This window comes from Ailuropoda melanoleuca, chromosome 9 (genome assembly GCF_002007445.2).
Source record: "Ailuropoda melanoleuca isolate Jingjing chromosome 9, ASM200744v2, whole genome shotgun sequence".
Lineage (NCBI taxonomy): Eukaryota > Metazoa > Chordata > Mammalia > Carnivora > Ursidae > Ailuropoda > Ailuropoda melanoleuca.
In genome coordinates this window covers 12637541-12661125 of record NC_048226.1, presented here as the reverse complement: position 1 = coordinate 12661125, position 23585 = coordinate 12637541, and the positions used below count along the sequence as shown (strand labels likewise).

The 23585-nt window shown below is 38.0% G+C and overlaps 1 protein-coding gene across 1 annotated transcript in view; it reads right to left on the bottom strand.

Annotated features, from left to right (window-relative positions):
* MCTP2 (multiple C2 and transmembrane domain containing 2) overlaps positions 1-23585 on the bottom strand; it is a 234536-nt gene that overhangs the window by 15384 nt on the left and 195567 nt on the right. The window contains exons 20-21 of the mRNA XM_002926690.4: positions 16030-16139; positions 4426-4535 (exon numbers count right to left, since the gene is read on the bottom strand). Of these exons, the coding sequence (XP_002926736.1) occupies positions 4426-4535; positions 16030-16139 (220 nt within the window). The remainder of the gene's footprint in view (positions 1-4425; positions 4536-16029; positions 16140-23585) is intronic.

Genomic DNA, 23585 nt, shown 5'->3' with positions numbered 1-23585 from the left:
AGGGACCAGGAATAGCTGGGCCCCAGCTCTGGCATCACCAGACATCAGCTGTGTGGTTTCGGGCAAACCCCTTGACCTTCCTGTGCCTCAGATTTCTTACATTACAATCTGAATAGTAAAGACCTGCCCTATATAGTTTCTTAGGTTGATGGGAGAATCACGTCGGACAACATAAGCATGGGGATTCTGTAATCGGGAGTTCCATAACAATGAGGGGGGCTACCGTCATCACTCTAGATGTCAACAACCAAAAAACAAAGGGGGGTGTTGAGAGAAGAATCCTTATACTATTAGGCATGGGAGCAAATTTGGAAGTTGTACCTTTATCAGCATGACAGGCACACCTTTAGATATTTTTAATCTAAATACAGATAGGCAGATGGCCTATCTGCTGTGAATCTTAATTTTTTAGCACAGCCGAAGAAGCGGGATCCAAATACCAAGGGATAACAGTTGGCAAAGACACTGTCATTTAATGGTCCCAGATCACAGACTGAAGATCAGTGGAGTGGAATGAGCAATCCAGTATTTAAAAAAAAAAAAAAAAAACCTCTTGGAGAAAGTTGGAAAAATTGCATAACTGCTTTGCACATATGGCCACAGGTGAATAAACTCTTGAAACAGAATTATAATGCTATTTTNAAACTCTTGAAACAGAATTATAATGCTATTTTTCAGATACTTGTATGAGTGCCCAGCATGGAGTGCTGACCTCAGTACATTGGTGGGAGTGTTGAGATGGGGCAGAGGGTCCTTGCTTGGTCATGTTATCAAACAGTAAGTGTTTGCCACGTAAAAGACACTGTGTTATCAAATGGAGAAACAGAGTTAAATAAGTCATGGGTCTTCTTTTCAAGAAGTTCACAATCTAGCTTAAGGAGTTTCTATCTACCTTGGAACAACAGAAGTACCTTAGACCAGAACTGAAACATCTATGGTGAAGAACAGAATGAAAGGAATATGGGAAACCTCTCAAAAGGGGCAGAAAATCCACATGGGATCTAACCCTAAGAAGTGCCTTGTCTTCTAGAAATACATCAAATAGGTGATCAGAATTCAGTAGATATGGTTTCCTTCAGAAAATGTCAAATAGCCCTCTTAAGCCACTTTTCACATCATTTTCAAAATCTACTCTCCCACACAAGAGAGGTGGGTGGTGGGCTCAAAAGAAATGCCATCCCTGTAGATCACAGGTGTGAAATTTGCAGACACACTGAACATTTGTCAAGTACTTGTTAAAGATCCACAACCTGTATGCAGCTTCTCTAGGAATCACAGGTTAAAGATGAAGAAAGAAAAATGTCTCACCCTTCAAAACCTTACAATGAAGTTGGTGAGTCAAGGAATACACCTTCCAGCCATCATGAAATCTGGCTGCTTTTCAGAGGCTTATGTTAAATAATCCTGGTACTTAATAAGTAGATCTACAAAAATATTATTTCAGTGTATAGAATAAGAAAATATAGAACATACAGTGAAGTAATTTTGTTTCAAAGGGTTAAAAATAGTGGACCAGGGGCGCCTGGGTGGCACAGCGGTTAAGCGTCTGCCTTCGGCTCAGGGCGTGATCCCGGCGTTATGGGATCGAGCCCCACATCAGGCTCCTCTACTATGAGCCTGCTTCTTCCTCTCCCACTGCCCCTGCTTGTGTTCCCTCTCTCGCTGGCTGTCTCTATCTCTGTCGAATAAATAAATAATAAAATCTTTAAAAAATAAATAAATAAATAAAAATAGTGGACCAAAGGGGGAAAAAAAATCTTAGGATCTTAACTCACCACTTTTAGGGCTTNAATAAATAAATAATAAAATCTTTAAAAAATAAATAAATAAATAAAAATAGTGGACCAAAGGGGGAAAAAAAATCTTAGGATCTTAACTCACCACTTTTAGGGCTTAATGAAAATGAGTAAGTAACTCAGAATAAGAAGTGATCTTCTGATCCTTAATAAAGTTAAAAGGAACACTAGAAATGGAAGACATACGAAGTCATCTTCTGCATGAGAAAGTCTCTGCCAAGGATACAATCATATAGGAGATGTGCAAAGGAATGTCCTGGGTCCATGTAGCTAATAACTAATGTGTCTTGGAAAAGAAGTCCTAATAGATTTTAGCTGCGTATTTTCCAGGATGGCATGGTGGGTTGTAATCAATAGGGTAATAGATCACGTGTTGATTGTCAAGGCTTTTGACTACAATATAGATGGTGATCTCATCAATAAACTATAAGTCCCTGTCCACAACATAAAACTAAAGAACCAGACATAGAAGACAAAGCTCGAAGGGTTACTGTCAGCCCAGGAGAACATAATAAACTCCATGCTATTTAATAATTTCATCCATAAGCTGAACGATAAATAGAAAAATATCTCATTAATGAGATGCAAAAAGTTGGTGTTGGAAAGCTGCCAAGATCTTGGGGGGATAAGAGCAGAAGTCAAAGCAATTTGGGATAAACAGAAAGAGGTATAGGAATTCCAAAACCGATGATCAAAGGAGGAAATATAGCATAGTCATTTTTGTTGAGGGAAAGATGCAGAAAAGCAAGTCAAGTATGTACCAGAATGATGAGGAGATCATGAGAAAGAGTGTTTGACAAGCTGGCTATACATTTAACTTATACCAGCTTAAAAATGAACAAAATATTGGCCAAATGGTTATAGTAATTTTGAATCATTTTCTGATTAGGGTCAGACAACAGTTTTAAGGTCTATTTTTTAAATGTGATCAGTAAATGGATTTGTAAACTAATTCTTAATGAAAACAATTAAGAAAGAGTGAGCTTATTCAGGATATATAGATAACATTTCGTACATCAGGTATTCAGGGAGATACCTTTATAAAATGTTTCTTCTTGATCAATGGACCCTGAAGAGCTTCACGTTCTCTTTCTCAGGGTCTATGGACCAACATGCAGGCATTGTTTCAAAACAGAGAAACATTTTATTTATTTATTTGACAGAGATAGAGACAGCCAGCGAGAGAGGGAACACAAGCAGGGGGAGTGGGAGAGGAAGAAGCAGGCTCATAGCGGAGGAGCCTGATGTGGGGCTCGATCCCACAACGCCGGGATCACGCCCTGAGCTGAAGGCAGACGCTTAACCACTGTGCCACCCAGGCGCCCCATCAAAACAGAGAAACAAAAACTAAGTATGGATAGAAGACTTTCCCCAAGACTGAGGGTCAGCAAGGCTTAAAACAGACCCCTAAACAGGGAAATTATCTTTTTCTTTTCTCAGGCTTGCTATTAAAGAGAAACTTCTTTATTACGGGATTGTCACTTCCTGGATGAAACAGAGAACCAGTGGCTTATGCTCTCTCAAAATCATTCCACTTCTGAAGTTTTAGGAGTTATTCTAATTTTTTTTTCGATGACTTTTCCCAATTCAGAATGTCTACACTTGGCTTTCCTCGTCAGCAGGATTCTACTCCTGTGGGTTCTCTTTGAAAAGGTCTACATGTAATGGTTTTAGAAAGGTTGTAGCTTGTTATCTGATATTTGCAAGCTCTCAGTTTTTGCTTAAAGATGACTGCATCTTAATGCGGTCACGTGTAGGTGTAACTTCTCTGAACACCTTAACATCTGAGGATCCCTAGAAGGCGGGTGGCTATGGTTGAGAACTCAGCAGTAGTCACAGGAGCCCAGGAATGGAAAACCATGACTGGCAGACTTAGGAAAAAGGGTTGATCGCTTCTCCAGCAATTAATGTACTGCAATGCACGCTCCTTCTCTCAACCCAGAGCCCGCCCAGCAACAGACGCAAATATTCACAAAGCTGTTTGTCTTCCGTCCAACCGCTAGCTTGAGTAGTAAATCAAGTCATGACGTTTATTTCGAGTTTGTGATTTTTGTTCCCACTTTTTTAAAGCAGCTAAACTTTATATAGGCACACCTTTTACCCTGCTAAATTACAGCTTCCTCTTCTTTCAGGCACTGGTTAGGAGGTAACCTACCACTTCCTCCCTACCGCTTCTGGATTTAAGTATGGGGTTAGGTGATTTTTCCTCCTGCAGAGATGAAGTGTCAGAGGCACAATGGCAGTGGCCAGATCTACTTTTACAGAATACATACGGCGAGATGCAGGTGTTTGCTCACTGTTTGAATAAGTGTTTCCTGAAAGTTACCGGCCACGGCAATATATTATTCAAGAGTATTTATGACTATGAAAGCCCAAAGGGAATCTCATGCACAATCACATTTTTATTTGATTGCAATTATGCAAGAGGCCTATAAATATCTATGCTGATCGTTCGGGCAACTGGCCTTTTCAGGGAGGTCCTGGAAGTTTTTGTTCCCAAAATGCCTTCCTTAATCTCATGTTTAATTGCCAGCAAGAGCGCATTTAACGTTTATAGTCACACTTTACAAATGAGTCATTGGTTCTTACCTGAAATTGACCGCTAGCAAAAGGACCATGCCAGACTTACCCCAGATTAAAATGATGTATCGGAGTGGAATAAAATACAAAGTGATGGTGGCCACTGCCAGGATCAGACACGCCAGGAACGAGAGGAACGGGACCGTCCAGTTAAACGTGCTGCAGACAGAGCACATCAATGTCATTTTCTCTGATGCGCTCAGCAGCTACACATTCCTCTTGCCGTGTTTATTTCTTAGTTACACACGTGAGAAAGGTCGACTGGAGAAGTCTCTCTACAAACCTAGAGAGAAAGGTCTGCCAAGCTGGGGACAGCAAAAACATCCCTGAGGTCCCGAGGAGCAGGTCCCAAGACCAACCACCAGCCAACTTGTCAGAGTTGTGGTGACTTTGCCCTCCTGGAACCAACAGTCCTTAAGGGAGGGCTCCGGCTCCCACAATTGAGGAAAGACTACAGTGTGGTCACGATGGTTCCGTGCATGGAGATCTTCAAAACGAAAGGTTAGTGAGGCCACTTCAAAGTCAACCATTCTCTCTGTGAAGATATGGTTGCCAGTAAGTTTTTAGAAAAGGGAGGATATTATTAAGGTGCTCTGGTGTTGCTTTTGTTTACTTTTTTTTTTTTTCTTTTTGATAGAAAGAGAGCGTGTGGGTTGGGGGGGTGGTGGAGGAGCAGAGGAAGAGGGAGAGAGAGAATCTCAAGCAGGCTCCATGCTCAGCGCAGAGCCCCACATGGGGCTCCCTCTCAGGACCCTGCGATCACGATCTGAGCCGAAATCAAGAGTCCGACCCTTAACTCACTGAGCCACCCAGGCGCCCCAACTTTTGTATTTTCTAATAACTTATTTTTAGAATTTTCAGACTCATTGACTCTAGAAGGTTCCCAGTGCCCTGAAATGGGCTGGAAGCATTTGACTCTAAACCATTATGCCACCAACCCATAGATAATGCAGGTTACGTGACCATACACATTATTTTCACGGGGCCCCTGGCTCCTTTCAGCATATCCACTGCCTCCTTTGACTTGCGTGCAAATGGAGATCTAGAACATGGGATGTAGAATTGAACAAACAGTGGAATCCTTGCATGGTCCTAGAAAATGATCTGTAAATCCCATGTCATGTAGAGAGCCCATGAGAGCCTAGGGTCCTTCTTCTTCCCGGTCTTTAGCTTCATTTACTTGGTTGTCTGTTGACCCTTGGCCTTGTGGCTAGGAACACAGAGAGGTAAAAGATTTGTCTCTTAGTCTTTGTTTTTTTGGTTTTTTTTTAATGTGTGTTCACACCGGGGGGATCATGGGGGAGGTGAAGGGACTAACCTATAACAGCTGCTGGGCACTTAATATGTGCCATTGTGCTAATATTTTTCATATTATTATTGTGATGGTCACCATAACTCTTCTGAGGAAAGATTATCCCAATTTTACATATGAGCAAATTGAAGCTGAGAGAGATTTTGTTTTGTAAATAACTACAATTCCATGAAGAGTCTAAGAAAAACCCAGTCACCTCACCTTCTTGTAACAGACTGTTATCAATGTTTTTAATCTTTGCCCACAGAGAGGTACGTGTGTTTTTAATTTCTCACTTTTCAAAATTATAGGCAAATTTAAACACCTTTTAAAATATGCATGTGCAGGGGTCCCTGGGTGGCTCAGTCGTTAAGTGTCTGCCCTCGGCTCAGGGCGTGATCCCAGCGTTCTGGAATCGAGCCCCTCATCAGGCTCCTCTGCTGGGAGCCTGTTTCTTCCTCTCCCACTCCCCCTGCTTGTGTTCCCTCTCTTGCTGGCTGTCTCTCTTTCTCTGTCAAATAAATAAATAAAATCATTAAAAATTTNTCCTCTGCTGGGAGCCTGTTTCTTCCTCTCCCACTCCCCCTGCTTGTGTTCCCTCTCTTGCTGGCTGTCTCTCTTTCTCTGTCAAATAAATAAATAAAATCATTAAAAATTTTTTTTAAAAATTAAAATAAAATATGCATGTGCATCATTTTAATTTGTTTCTCAAGTGATTTCTAGTTTATTTCTTCGTGAGGTGCCACTCTTTGGGAAAGTGCTTAAGAAAACGGAATTTTAAGCATACTGACATCAGGCTGAGTTCAGGCTTCATCTCTAATAAGCTAAAGGAAAGTGATTTAATCAACCTGCACCAATATTTCTGCTCTGCAAAATGTGAATAATAATGATAATAATAATACCTCTATCATAGAGTTCTGCCAGAATTAAACAGGAACTTGCATTGAAGGTAGCTGGCACATTCTGTTTTCAGCACATTGTAAAAACTCAGAAAATGGAAAGAAAGCAGTTACGATTTGTCTGTTGTGCCTTGGGCTGTTTTTGCCTGACTTTTTCCTCAGTGATTTAAAATATCTCTGGGTACTAAAGAAATCAGTCCTTTGTCACATTTCTTACAGTGTTTTCCCAATGTGCTGCGTTCTTGTCTTTTTTACCTGGTTTATAAATTTTTAAATAGAAAACTACATATTTTACATGACCAAATTTATAAGTGTTTTCCCTGGTTGATTTCTAGATTTGGTAGCCCTTACCAAAGACTTCACCGGTCCAGCAACTTGACACCAACGGACTGAATAATTAATATTTTTCCCTCTCCTTCCTCATGCTTTTTTCTATGCTATTCTAAATTTATCCATATATATCTGTCCATTTCCGACTACTTTCTTCCATAGTAAAACTTCTAGTTGAACTTTTTGGAGGCCGATTTCACATTTGGAGAAATGTTATATGGATTCCCTAATGCCCCAAATTATGCCATGGCAGGAAGTTTAACCTACAGATCTCGCACAAGGATGCAGGGGCAGTGCATGAATGCCACAGTAATGGTTACTAGTTGTTAAAAAAGAAAATCGCTTTGGTGCCATTAAAAGCACCATATCTAAATAATGGGAAAAATTGGGGCACCTGGGTGACTCAGTCGGTTACGTGTCTGCCACCTTTGGCTCAGGTCATGATCTCAGGGGCCTGGGATCGAGTCCCCCATTAGGCTCCCTGCTCAGCAGGGAGTCTGCTTCTCCCTCTGCCCCTCCCCCTGGCTTGTGCATGCTCTCTCTCTCTCTCTCAAATAAATAAATAAAATCTTTTTAAAAAATTTAAAAAATAAAGGGAAAAATCTAAATAGATTTCTACTCTGTTGTATCATGCAGATTTGTGTTTTGTTCAATTCAGAATTAAGCATCTACTATATACACAGACCTAGATGACCTTTATTCTCTCTTTTTCTTAGCCTAAAGTTGAAGCTGTATCTATCTTTAAAAAATAATGAGGTCATAAAAAGGACATGCACGCAAACAACTCTGCCCCTCAACACATAGATACAGTGAGAAGATAAATCGAATGAATAAACGTGGTATGTGTGTGTGTATATGCATATGCATATATATGCACATATATGCATTTATTAACAAATTGATAGATGTACAAATACCACATATATAGGCTTTTATACTGAAAAAAAAAACCTCTGATGGATATACTCCAAATTGTTAATGGCAGTTCAATATGATGGAAGGAAGGGGAAGAAAAGGAAGTACAGAGAATAAAGGGGGCATTGTGTTTGATTACTTTTACAATGGATGCATACCATATTTATAACAAAAATAAACAAAAACAAGATGAAATAAATCAATTACAATTAAGTAAATAAAAACAAATATCAACTTTTATGCCCCAATTTTTTTTGTTGCTTTTTGAAAGCAGAGACATAGTAGCAGATCCTGGACACAAATCAATGGATAGATCCCATAGATTAAGAAGGTTCCTGATTGGGAGGACAATAAAAGTTAACAATTTATATTAGGCTGTGGTAAGTCATGGTCTAAACTCTAGGGTAACAACTAAAAGAACAGCAAAAGAGTCCTTACATTCTGAGCAAATATATGAAAAACACAGATTAAGAAAAAAAAAAACCACTTAGAACAAGGACAAAGAAAACAATAAAAAACATAAATTTAAATCTAAATATATTAGTAACCACCTTCAATCTGAACGGACTACATGGTACAATTAAAACATAGTGATTGTCAGAAATAAGAAAGAGAGCTCAAACATAAATGGATAGGTTGAAAGAAAATAGTAGGAAAATATGTATTATAAAGAAACCAATAAGCAGGAGATGGTATAGCCATATTATTACTAGTTAAGATACTAAGGCATAATTTCATTTATTGCTTAGAGATAAATAGGTCTCTTCCTATTAACAATCCAATTTACTAGGAAAGTATAACAATTTTAATATGTACAACCAGGGGCACCCTGGGTGGCTCAGTTGGTTAAGCATCTGACTCTTGATTTTGGCTCAGGTCATGATCTCAGGGTTGTAAGATCCAGTACCATGTTGGGCTCTGTGCTCAGCATGGACTCTGCTTGAGATTCTCTCTGCCCCTCCCCACCGCTCGCTCGCTCTCCTTAAATTAATAAATAAAATCTTTAAAATAAAATGTATGACCTAAATAACATAGCTTTGGAATACAGAAAGCAAAAACTGACCAAGCTACAAGGAGGTATAGATAAATCCACAGTGGAAAGTTTTAATACACATCTCTGAGTAATTGATATAAGAAGCCAACAAAAAATAAAAATCAGTATAAATACAAAAGATTGAACACAATCAACAAAATTAATCAATGCATATATATATATATATATGACATGCATATTTTATATATATAACAATGCACTCAATAACTTCTCAAGCTCACATGGAGAGTTTACAGAAGTAAGTCATTTTCTTGATCAATATTTTCTGACCATAAAGCAATTAAGTTAGAAATCAGGAACAAAAAGATAAACAGAACATCTCCATATACTTGGAAATTAAGCAGTGTATTTCTTTGCCCCAAGGAAGAAATAAAAAATAGAAAATAGAAAGAAAAAAAGTTTCTACTAAGCTCGAATGATAATGAAAATATCAACACCAAAATGTTTGGCCTGGAGCTAAAGTTATGCTTATAAGCAATTGTAGAGCTTTAAGTGTTCTTTAAATGTTTGGAAAATAGAATGATTGAAAGTAAGTAATCCAGTGATCTATCTTAAAGAGTTAGAAAAGAAAATACTACATTAATCCCAAGGAAAGTCAAAGGAAGAAAGTAATAAAACATAAGAGTACTAGTAATTAATGAAAAATAAAACAGGTAGGAGGGAAGATTAACAAAGGCCAGTGATATTTCTTTCTAAAGACTAATAAGTAAATCTCCATTAAGAAAGAAGGGAAAACACAATTAACATCAATCATAGAGGTGCCTGGGTGGCTCAGTCTGTTAAGCAGCCAACTCTTGATTTTGATAGGATCATGATCTCAGGGTTGTGAGCCCCACGTCCATTTCCGTGCTAGGCATGGAGGCTGCTTAAGATTTTCTCTCTCCCGGGGTGCCTGGGTGGCACAGCGGTTAAGCATCTGCCTTCGGCTCAGGGCGTGATCCCGGCGTTGTGGGATCGAGCCCCACATCAGGCTCCTCTGCTGTGAGCCTGCTACTTCCTCTCCCACTCCCCCTGCTTGTGTTCCCTCTCTCGCTGGCTGTCTCTATCTCTGTCGAATAAATAAATAAAATCTTTAAAAAAAAAAAAAAGATTTTCTCTCTCCCTTTGCCCACCTCTCCATTTAAAAAAATTTCAAGCATAAAAAAGTGGACAATGCTACAGATCCTACTGACATTAAAGATAGGATTTTATTAAATAAAAGAGGATTTTATTAACAACTTTATATAAAAAGTAGAAAATTTAAATGAAATGGACAAACTCCAGAAAAGGACAACTTACAGAAAGAGATGTGAGAAGAAACAGAATGGATGAACACACCTATATAATTTACAAGGATGGAATATTCAATTAAAATTTTTCCTAAAATAAAACTCCAGGCCCAGATGCTTCACCAGCAAATTCTATTGAATCCTGAAGTAATGACACCAGACTTATGCAAACTCTTCCAGAGAATGATAAAGAAAGAATACCCCACATGTTGTATGGGCCTAGAATAATCTCTCCATAAGGAATTTAGGAACAGAAGATTACAGCTCAAATCTCATTAATGATGATAGCTGCAAAAATACTAAGCAAAGTCATAGTAAATAAAATAGCAATAAATAAAGAGAGTGTATAACATGTCGAAGCTGGATTTATTCCGTAAGTGGAAATTGGCTTAACGTGTAAAAATCAAAAATGATAACAGACCACATTAGCAAAAGTAAAGGAGAAAAATCACCATCCCAGTGAATGCAGGAAAAAAGTTTGACAAAGCTCACATTCAGGGTAAAAACTCTTAGTAAACTAAGAATAAAAGGGAATTTCTTTAATCTGATAAATTGTCTTTACAAATACATATAGCAAATATCATTCTTAGAGTAAAATGTTGAAAGCTTTTTCTCTGATATCATATAGGGGAAAAGAATGTTCACCAAAACCAATTCTGTTCAACATGGTTACTGGAGCTAGTAGCTGGTACAATAAAGCAAGAAAACAGAAAAATGTACATGGATTGGAAAATAAGAAGAAAAAATTCTTCCTAGGTAATACGTTTATGCAATAGAAAATCTAGAATAATAATCTTCAGATAAAAATTAAGATAACTAAGTTTACCAAAATTTACAGATACGAAGTCCATGTGGGAAAATTAATTTCACTTCTATATCCTAGCAACAAACAAGTAGAAAATGAAATCTGAAAAAAGATACCATTTAAAATATCATGAAACAAATCAAGTACTTAGGAATATATCTCACAAAAATGTATCAAACTTCTATACATGAAACTCTAAAATAATATTGAAATAAATTCAAAATGACCTAAAAAGACAAAAGACATTATTAGAGAACTTAAAATTTTATCAAGATGTCAATTATTTTGCAATTAATGCAATCCTTATAAAGATCTCAATAGTTGTCTGTGTGTGCAAGTGTGTGATGTGTCATGTGTACTAGTGTTGGGTGCTTCATCTCTAATGAAGATGTGTATCAGACACTCTCACAAACACCCTGTCAGATTTGCTCTCCCAACAGCCAAGTCAGTTAACTCTTGCGTTTCCCCCTCAGCAACCCACAGTTTTAGTGGAAAGTGTTTAAAAGTTTTTTCTTTTAAAGGGAGACATTCACTTTAAAAACATTTTTTTTAAATTTAAGACACAGAAAAAAGAAAGTAAAGGCAGTTTGCCAAAAATAATATTCGTAATAGTCAATATTCTTAAGTGAGTAATACATGCCATCCACTAGTCTGAGCTCTTTATATGCACAATTCATTTAATTCTTCCAAAAATGTTACGAAGGAGGAATAATTATTACTCCCATTCTACAAATGAGGACTCTGAGTCATAAAAGTTAAATAATTGGCACCAAATCACTTACTCTCAGTACAAGTGACAGAACTGGGATCTGAATTCAGAAAGTCAGCTCAAGAGCCCACTCTCACTGCCTCTACCGTAGGCACTTTAGAAAATGTAAAAAGGTACATTTTGCTCATTTAATTTAATACTCCTGTTTATACTGAGGACTTAGTTCAAAGACATTATACTGTTAATTCCTCTAACACTGAAGAACTTACTAGACCCTCTCTCCATTAACATGGAGTATCTTGTGCTGGTTCCAAAGAACACGCAAGGTTAAAAAACCCTTTCCATCTCAAAATCAAACACTCTGTTAAACATTTTCACAGACTTTCCTAATTTTCCTAACCTGAGAGCTCCCTAAGTCCCAAAGAAAGGAATCCTTGACTTGGACAGTAATGAGACAAATGAACCAAACCTTTCAAAAAAAAAAAAAAAAATCAATGAATCTCCTTCCTTCATTCAACCATTCAGGCTTAGTAACACGGTAACATGTCCTAAGAATATCGTTTTCAAAGCTCCAAAGCACTAAACAAGAAATGATTGTGACCACATCCGGTAAAGGGGGATAACAGCTCCATCCTGCAGTTCCTCCCCCGACTGGGTGTCCCACTAGTTGACCTTTATGCCCGTGGAATCTTCATTTTCCTCACTTCCCAGGCTAGGACAAATGAGGTCTTCTGACTCCTTTACCCATGGAAACAGAAATGACTGATCATATAATCCCATAGATTATTCTTTTGTAATGGACACCACATGATCCTTTCATTCACAAGGCATGGTTTTTACTCTAGCTTGTGAACCTTCTCCTCATACCTCATGTCTGGCCAACTCTTTGGTCTTTCTGCCTTCTTTCTTTGTTCCTTCCAACATACCACTCTCAGAATAAACAGAAGGTGAATCAGTCTATCACTCCCCATGTCTTCACCGTGATTCAAGCTGCACTTAACCTCCTTCCTCATCTTGAGTGCTTAGTATTTCTCAACATCTCTTCCCATCTAGAGAAGTTCTCCTTCCGATGGATGTGCCTTCCACACCTGACTCTGCAACCTTTGCGGGAGTGACTTCCCTGTCTTAGGTTTCTCATTATCCCCTCCATGGGGATGTCCTTAAGCACTCAAAGATACAAGTGTTGAAGGCAACACTCCATAATGAGGGGACGTATAAAATATAGCCCTCTCTGACCCATCCAGCCTTCTGTCTGAGATAATATAGATGCTACATGTTCAGTAAATACTGTAGCCTGTTATAGACATACATTTGAAATTTGTATAATATTAGAGAAGGTAATTAGAGAAAGTAGAGTAGACAAAGAAAATATCATTTGTTCTGTGTAAATGCAATACGATTGGGGTCTTCTGGGTCAGTAACTGGAAAGCCCTGCTCTAAGAGTTTTATGCAAGCTTACTTATTTACTAGTTGCCAGAAGTTGGGTAAAAGTTTTCCTGGTCCGTCAACACTGCATTACAATGGAATTCCAACAGAGTTACACATGCCATCCCACTTGAATGCCCAGCAGGAACTTTAAGGTCACTGTGGAATGAATGGCCAAAGAATTAATAGGAGGGCAGTCTTATGGGCCTTCCTTCCTGTGCTGCAGCTGGGCAGAACAGTACTCTGTTCATGGCTGAAAAGATGTCTCAGACATGGCCACCACAGCTGTGCTGGGCACAGCCGCCCCTCAGACACACTGCAGAGATGGGGGCCTGTTTAAATCACCCTGCCTTCTTCTCTCATCAGACACATTTCCTTGACCATTATCAATCGCACAACGGCCACATTTGTCTATTAGAGGCCTTCAAGCATGGAGACGGTTTTACAAAACGCCATGGCCTTCCTTCCTCAGTCTTGCCCCGGCTTCACATCCTCTTATCCTTCTTGCTGCCAGAATGGCCCTCATTCAATTTTTTTCATTGACATTTTCCATCCACTCAGGGTCCTGTACGATGTGCCTCCCTTCAAGCTCTGGTGATACCATCCATGTCACACAGACATTAAACCCCGTACATCCACCTCCCTGTATCTGAGTGTGGTCTTGGGCTTTGAACCTTTGCATAAAGTCTCCCGCCTACTGAAGTCCCCATTCATTAACTCTTTGCTCAACTATCTCTTCCCATTATCAGACATGCTGATAAGATATCCCTTCTTCAGAAGTGTCCCTTGTCTGTCTGTCTTTCTCTCCCTTACATCCCTTTCTGGGCTGGTCAGACCTCCCCTGATATCCTGTCTTACCTCTACCTTGTATCAGTTCAACTGATTTCTAATTATCTTATTACTGTTCTCCTCACTGGAAAATAGATCCCTAGAGGAAAATGACCTTCTAGTGTAGTAGTGCGGGCAGGTTCAAATCTAAGCTTCTTGGCTTCCTAGTTCTGTGACCTTAAGCTACAGAGTGAATCACTTTGTGATTCTATTTCCTCATCTGTAAAATGGGTATATTAACAATCCTTAATCCCTAGGTTTGCTGGAATCATTTAATCTGATTCCTGTCAGCAACTTCTTAAAGAAACTACTTTGTGTAAAGGGTTTACATCAGTATCTAGCTGGCATATGACATGAGCTGATGTTGCTATTATCATGGTGTTATGGAATATTCCTCATTCTTAGACCAGGTCAGTGCCTGACACTCAGAACTGAGAGTTAATGAGTGAATGAAGGACGTATAACACCCTCCTCATTATTTGATTATTTCCTATTGTCGCTTATGTTTTTGTCAAACAATTTCGAGGGTAACTTCAGAAATCATTTGTCAATTTATATGAAATCTAGGTAGGCATCAATATATGTAAGCAAAAATCCTCCTGCTATTTTTCTTCCAAGACATTGATAATGGGAATGGCAACATGTAAATTCAGTAAAACGTACCAAATTTGTTTAAAGATGATTTATAACTTATTTTATAAACAAAATGAACATGTTTCCTATGCCAATAATAAATGGCCACAATAAGAGCAACTGGATTTGATAAGGAACTGAGAAAGATCAGTGTCCATACAAAGTTCCATATTAGCTATTTATATTTCCTGATGTTCATTATAACTTACCGATTCCCCTGCATCTTGATATGTAAAACTTTCTCTTGGATTTTAGCACTAATATTAATCTCTTCTTCACCCATGCAATTTCTTTTTTTTTTTTTTAAGATTTATTTATTTATTTTAGAGAGAGAGAGAGAGCACGAGTGGGAGGAGCAGAGGTAAGGGAGAGAGAATCTCAAGCAGACTCTGGACTGAGTGTGGAGCCCGACACGGGGCTCGATCTCATGACCCTGAGATCATGACCTGAGCCAAAACCAAGAGTCAGACACTTAACCGACTGCACCACCCAGGCACCCTTACCCATGCAATTTCTAAATATTATCTTCTTTACTTAAAGAAACCATAATGGACAATAAAATAAGAAAAAAAAGTATCAATGAATCTTTAAAAAGAGCAACACAGTTGACACAATTCTGGATTTGAAGTAGGAAATAAGTTTAAAATTAAAAGAAAAAAATTTAAATTGCTCTGTTCATTGGTATCAAATGAAGACCAAGTTAAACAGAGTTTATGATGTCTGCAACAAAATAAACATGAATCATAGAAATAGTCTTTCTCAACTAAGACTCCATTAGAGATTTAGTCTTTGTAACCTAAGGTAGGAAGCGGCAAGCTATGGGTTGGATTTAAGTCAGCTCTAGCTTGCCACCTGTTTTTATAAATAAAGTTTTGTTAGAACACATAACACAGGCATTCATTTTGGTATCAGTGATGCCTGCTTTTATACTTAACACAGTTGAGTAGCTGTGGTCCACAAAGATGAAAATATTTACTCACTGCCTCTCATAAAGAAAGTTCGTTGACCCCTGTCCTCAGGCACCCATGAATGTGACGAATTAACTTTACATCTTTGTATCCATGATGCTACTAGCTATGTACGGCTCTTTGGTAAGTTGAGAAAAACGCATTTACTGTGTTCCATGTCTCAGTTGAAAAAGGCAATTTTAGAGCATATTTGCTTCCCTTTTTCCCTTTATTTCTGAATAGGATGCTCAATTTTTTAAATCTATAATTTATCACCCAAGCAAGGATACTTTTGAGAGCGAAATAATTATGCTGGGGCAATTGGTGTGAATTGGCCATATGGTCGCCCCGGTTCCGAGGCACTACCCAACTGTGAAGCTGACAAGCCCACAGAACAAACCAACAAACAGAAATAGGGTTGCTCCAACCCTGTAGCTTTTGTTTCTTTTGTTTATGCATTTACTGATCCCTGCACTCCCCACCCTTCTACCCCCGCTGTCCTAATGGATGGCAGCTCCACTTCAAACACAGCACAAACGTAGAACTTACTTTTTAATTCTTTCTCCAAAAGAAGCTATTTCCTCCAAGATGTTTTGAACGGTTGAAACAATATCTTGTACCATATAGATTCTTTCAATTAACCCCTTTTTCTCGGATTCCTAGGAAACATAAAAGCAAGATTTAGCTCAGTCACTTCAGTTTTATTGTCCTGCTCTAGAAATTACTATACCGTGTTATGATAACATGGTTATTATCAACAGAGTGACTCCAAGCGATGAATCACATTTTTCACAACTTAAAATATTTATTGACTCCAAAGAATTGTTGGCCACTCATTCAGATGCAACCATTCACATTTAGTCTCAGTCGGTACCTCAGCATGAGGAGACGATGTGTGGAAAACCCACAGAACCAAGAGCTTCATTTCTCTGTGGAAGCTACTGCTTCTGTCAGAGAACTTGGTGACCTCCTCCATTTGGCTGACCCTGATTTCCTGTCTGGCTTCACAGAGTTATCTGCCAGCTCACCTTACCCCTGTCCTCTTACAGTCCTTCAGAAATGTTTCCAGCAGGTGACAACACAGTATGCTGGAAATCCAGGTGATAGGTTTCCTAGAACTGTGGCTTCTTTGTCAAACTCTGCTGCATTTTTATTCATGTTTTAAACCCACTGCAAGTCTGACGAACATTTCAGTCATCCTTTGGCAACCACCTTAGAAACAGAGGAGGGACCTGGAGGCAGACTACAAAGTCACTTCAGGAGATTGAATCCTACATAGGTTACTCCCTTGGACGATGCTCAATGATTGACTGGGTTTTCATTCATAGAAGTACAAGCAAATTCAAGTTCATCTTCCTCAGCCTCCAATTCTTCACATGAAAAAGAATTCAGCCTTCTAAGAATATTGTCCTTACTTTGCTTATAGAAAATGTCAAGTGTGTTTTACCATGTTAGGCAGCTAATGCCTATAAAAAGAATTGAGAAATTACCCAAATGTTGGAGAAAAGATGATTCCCTAAAGAGTGGTATTTTTACACGATTTCTTATATTCTGATACCATAATCTAGCTCTCTGGGAACTCTACTGGAACTGGGATTTAGCTCATATCCTCTCAACTCTTGCCTATCTGGGTCATTGTAGCCACTACATCTAATATATAATACGCCAAAACTCAAATTTTTCTCTATCTAGAATTTTACTTGAGTTAGAATTGTACTAAATTATGGAGGAAAACCTTCTAAATTTAAGAGAGCATTTTAAGAATAACCTTCTCTGCAGCAGAAGAAAATATTTTACTCTCCTCTTGCATTCTCTGTTCCACCAAAGTGGACACAACTTGAGTGGGAAGGAGAATCCACCACCCGGTTAGTGATTGTGGGTAAAAGCACCAATATGGCAGAAATGTCAAAAAAGCACAAACCTCCCTTCTCCCGCCTGTCCTTGATTATGAAGCTACTTGGCAGAAACAGATCACAGAGATGGCAGAGGTTAGAACGTACCACTGCCAGCCCTTCTTTAGTAAAGGGTGCTGGGATGGTTTGAAGGACCTCTTACCATCTGGGCTGAACTCCTTAATCCAAGCATTCCGTATAGCAGGAGAAGGCAGGCTCATTGAGTCCTCTTGCTACATCAAACTAGCAAGACATTTGTAGTTTTTCAGCCCAATTTAAAATTCTTTATTTCCCTTACTCTCTAATTCTTCAAGCAGCTTGCCTTAAAAATTAGATATGCCACCAGAGCAACCTAATTCATGCTCAGCAACATCTATTAATGGGCACAATGGTGAAAACCATCTCTGTCTGCTACATAAGTATTCATGTTTATAAAGGAGGATTTGAAAGCACCAGGGAATTTGACCCAAAGGGCAAAAGTAGCTTCCTCTTTTCAGCAGCATAGACTTTAGGTCAAAACAATTTCTTGGAAAATGACTCAAATTTCCATGTGGCTCAAGTTCATAAAAACGTCCTAGTTCTACTGACTGACTGTGTGTGTGTGTGTATGTGTTCCCCTCCAAAGAAACACCCAAATGCCGAGGGTCTGGTTGTAAAGAAAGTACTAGTTAGTAAACTAAAATAATAAATGATTGTCTCAATGTCCTTTTACTTTTTAATGAATTTGATGTTTTAGTTTGCATATTTAATATTCAAAGACATGGCTAAAAGTCCCACCATATCTAGGGCAACAAGACAGTAATTTATCAACTAAATCCCTACACTTTGAAGAGTAAAAGTAACCAGAATTATATAATTTTTGAAATATTTATCAACTATCAACTTGATTTTATCATATTAGTGGATCCACATAATTATTTCATTTTATTTTTATAAATACATTACTTCAAAAAATTTTAAAGATTTTATGTATATTAAAATGAAACTTATTTATGTTATCCGGACATTTTTAAATGATACATAAAGAATGATTATTTGTGCTAAAGATTCACATATTTAACTGGTTTCCTAGTTATATATGTTTATAATCCCAGGTCAGGGTACTTTTCAAAAGAATGTACTTTTTAATACCATCTTTTAATATATATTTCAGAAAATTGTTCTTAATCATCTTCAGAGTTGCACTTAATAGTCATTAAATTGACACCTTTAATTGACTCTACTGTGGATCATAATTTTAATTATGAAAATACTCTCTCTACACGCACTGAGGTACCTTGAAATCTCACACCAAAAAAAATGTGTTACATGGAGAAAATCATTATCAATTTTAATTTTTAAATGTTGAGATCCATACATATTTTAGCCCAAATATTTTCAAAGGCACTGCATTTTTGTATCCATTCATAAGAACTTTCTCTCTCATACATTTTTCAGGACAAACCTTCAAGTAAGTTGTATGTGTAATTCCTTTGAATGTTTCACAAAATTCATGCTTATAAATAAATGGCTTCTCAGTTTCCTTCCATTCTTAGGTAAAATAGATATTTATTCCATTAAAAGTCAAAAGTTTTTTCCACAAATTGAGATATCCCAAAGGGTAACTTCAAAATTAAATATTGAACCGTGCACGGCATTTGACCTCATAGTTTACTTTGTGCCAAATATTCCTTGTTTTTGTGAAAAAAAAATGCAGTGTCTTTTTTTGCCAGTTCTGTTAACATTCACTTCCACTCACTAAAGCTTTCAAAGACAAAGTTACTTAGCATTTCAGTCATCGAAGATTCTGATTAAAAATTTCCAAATGATTATGACCCAAATGCAACAAAAACTTTCGAGATTTCTTTTTCCACAAGCATTCAATAGCTCTGGGAAATGTTTAAGTTGACCAAGAGCTCTTCAAATGTTCAGACATTCCTAAAATCAAACTGATGACCAGAAGCAAAAAACAGAGTACACATTGCCACACTAAAGTGCATTTTTTATATTTGAAATCTCTTTGTCACAAAAACTTTGTCATTGCTATCCATCACTGTATATATAAGATATTTATAAGTGTGGACAGGACAGCTTCTAATTCAATCAATGGAGCATTATCGTTTGTCTGTACACACTCATGGATAATCGGGGCACTGTGGCCAAAACCAAGTACATTTCTGCCTCATAGATGCCTTCATTTAGTAAGAATATCTTATTAGCCATGATGCTGTCCTCCATCAAAGTTTGCATTTATACTATCCGTACAAAATTAAATAATCCCCAATGCTAAATGTTTCGACTAACTTTACACTGGCATTCCTGATGTCAGAGATTTTATCATTTGTAAAACTAACTAGAAAAGCTTTGTTTTGGTTCCATATATTGGTTGAAAAAAATCAAAATAATTTTAGAATTAGCTTATTTGATATTCTGTTTGAATCGCTCGATGCCACCATTTGACTCTGCCCAAGAGTTGTCATATGTTGGTGCTATTGGAGTCAACATATTCACGGCTACCTTGCCATTTTTCATACATGTACAATGAAACCTTGGAATGGAAAATCAGAACAAGTGCAGAATAGTCATTTGATCTAAAAGAAAAGTCATACTCCACAGACGGATACGTAAACACAACTTTTCAGCTATGTAAATAAAAGCATGTTTCCAGAAATGGTCTTCTTAAAGTAACTCCTAACTGTTGAAGGCTCTTTAGCAGATTTGCAACTTAAGTTTACATACACAGATGATATGACCATGGCCCCAGGGGATAGACAAGAAATCTGTCAGTTAGCTCAGACAGACACATCTGTCAGTTAGCTCATCAATAGTTACCTTGACAAATAGAATATCATTACTTGATTACTTCTTAAACATGAACTCTGACTTTATTATTTACTCATTGAGAAAGCTTTATCAAACAGCAAAAAAAAAAGTAAGTTCAGATTTACTCACTGGAATGAGTGAAACAAAACATTATAGTAAAAGTGTTCTGACTACTTTTTATTCTCTTATCCATAGGACTGTTGAAATTTTGCATATATTTAACATATACTCACCCTATAATTTTCATCTTTCCCACTAACCCCACTAGAACTGGCAGTTTGGAGGCTTTATGCATTGCACAGATTTGGCAATAGCCATGCCCCAACAGGCTGGTATGCCACGTGACTCACTGGGAGTGGGGGGTGGGGAGCATCAAAGACTTCTCCATCACCACTTGAGACAAGAAGTGTGAACGCATCTGAGAGTACTTTGTTTTGTCAGTGACCACCCAAAAGCTTTCTTTTAAAGCTAGGTTTTAGTGACTTAGCCCCTGAAAAGTGTCAGGAAAATAGATGGGTTATCCCTGATTGTTGGTTGGATTTAACCTGGTATCAGTGAGATCTCTGGTCACTGCACGTGCAACCCCGGGCTGCTAGTAAAAACCACAGCAGAAGCAGAAGGCACAAATGGCAAGCCTAAGCAACTTATCCCAGTGTATTTGAATGGAAATATTAACTACAATACCTAGTATTTAAACAAAATGGGGAGGAAACAGTAAATGGAAATTTTCTGGGCAAACAGGGACATGTGGCATAGGATTCCAGTCCAGAACACTAGAGTAAGTGTATCTCCATTACAAAGAGTCCCTTAAAAAAAAAAAAAAGCCCCTTAAATGTCTAGTGGACATTTCACAAGGTAGGCATTCAGCTCTTGTTCTTGTTCTTTCAAGGTAGGCATTCAACACTTGTCCTTTTTGGCATTTGCTTCTTTGATATCTATGGGTTTCTGTTCTCTTTCCATACCATCGAATATATAATTTTGAGATACTTCATTCAGTTACATATTGCCATCTGCTCTTTCTTTCCAGCATTATTTTGCCCAATACTCATGAGAGTGTATGCTAAAGGATGCCTTTTGAAAATATTTCCAAAACATTTCTTTCCATTCTTATAGTTAAGAGCTGGGGTAACCGGGGATTGTTTGCACCAACACGTGAAAAACAAACAGACCAACCAACCATGAGACTTACCAACTCTACCCAGGCCTACACATTGTGTAAATAACAGGCTAGGGGGCAGAGAGAACTGGGTTCAACTCTGTCTCGTCTTCTACCAGTTTTTGTGATCATGGCAAATTCTTTACCCGTTCTGAATCCTGATTTTGCTATCTGGGAAAAGGGAGAGCCTAATCCTTTCCCGACTGAGTGTTTGAAGAATTAAATATCGCTCGTATCATAAGATATGTAAAGATATCTAGGCACTTCATAAACATAAGTCCCTTCCTTTCGAGAATGCAAAGAGATAAAAGAATGAATAAACTCGATCTAGTTGAGAGAATGCTGGGGTTAATTTAAGCTTCAAAAGCAATGATCTTCCAAGACAAGTCTACTCATGTTGCCCTGAGTTGTACGAAAGATCATCTGGCAGTTTTATCTGCATCATGCTGGCTTTATTTACACGTCTCAGATTGAACCACGGAATGTGGTGATAACAGTTTAGCAAACACAACATTACATCTGCTGCTGCTACCAAATTGCCTGGGAAGAGTAACAGAGATCCATTCAGAAAGACAGAACTGTTATCACATGTGCTTGTGTGTTTCCTTAACATAGGAGGCTTCTGAATTATAGAGGGAAATGTGTAATAAAAAGAGTGGAAGACTGGTAGCCACTGGTGTGATTAAACAAATGCACAAAAAAATTGTGACCAACCACGCACCGCACTCTCAGAGCCCTACATTTGAGAAAGAATGGATGTTACTTCTTATTACAAACTTGAAAAACCAGCAGGGCGTATAAGTCAATTCACGTGATTTAGGGTCCACTTCGTGATAAAGCCTGGATCACAATATAATGGAAGAGATGAGAGCGTGGAACTTTTCAGATACAGAATTCCAGTTTCATTAGGTTCCTTTGTTTTCTCATATACCATGAAAAACTGGAACTCCTTGTAAGAATAATGATGACAAATGCCATCTCTACAACCTAAAAATATATGTTATTATATAGAGATGGATGCAACAAGATCACCATTTTCTTCATTGTCCGTTCATTTATAAAATGTGAGAAAAATAAACCCGAGTCTTTTGGCTAAGTTTGTAAAGCAGTCGAATTAAGAACAAATCATGTGCTTTCTTTATAAGCAAAACCAAAAATAAATCAGGAGGCAAATCCATCCTTCTTCAGGCCTTATTGCCACCCCCACGGCTCCAATGACTAAAGCACTGGAGGTGTAATAAACCAGCTTGGAGCCTCTGGGAGAGAATTCACACCATCAAAATGAATTTACAACTCAGAATTAATTATATAATCAGTATGTTCCTTTAAATCTTTCCCACATGTTCTGATTTAGGAAAAATCCTCATTTCTCTATTAAGTACCTAAGCAAAACCGGGGGGGCAGTCCCAAAAATGGACCATGTCAGAAAAAATCCTTCTCGATGTGTTTAAAACTTGACTAGTATTTGTCACAGGATGGGAAGCATTCCCGAAGGGGATCAATGCAAAATTCTGTCTCAAGATCTTTCCAATCATTTTGGCCCTCTAGAGCAAAGACACAGAAATATAACTTTGGACTTTCAATGGTAGTATGTTTGGTCTGTTTTATCCAATGGAATATTAAAAGCCCATAATTTGAAAACTTGAAGAATTATAAACGCCAGAAATAGATTGAGTGGAATTTAGCATGGAAAACACACAACAACAACAACAAACCCAAAACCTCAGGATCTGTCATAACAAAGAATAAAAAGCAATATTTCTGATAGATGAGATTAAAATCTGTTCTTTGGGAAGCCTGGCTTACTGCACTGGGAAAGGTCTTTAGGGCTTCCTCCCATGAGATGAGGGGGATGTGCGTGTGCGCCCGTGCGCTTTCACCTACGCATGCGCAGGCCCACACACACAGTCAACTCCACGGCGTATGCTCTTTCAGTGGGGGTAAAATTCTGTACTTTTTCAGGAGCGCACTTCCGTCTCAAGGATACTTTTGCTTAGGGAAATGAATATAAAACAGATTTTCAATCAATATCATTTCTAAGTGTTTTTTAAACTGCTCTGTTCATTACAGAAAGCGCCTCCACGCTGACTGGTATTTACCAACATGTTTTCTTGGCTTGCAACAAGAATCTCATCTGTATTACAGGGAAGGGTTGAAAAACGTGAAAGAATGAACAACATCAAGAAGATGACGCTGATAAAACACAAATGAAAAACTGGAAACGGTCTACAATAATTATTTGGCATTTAGACCTC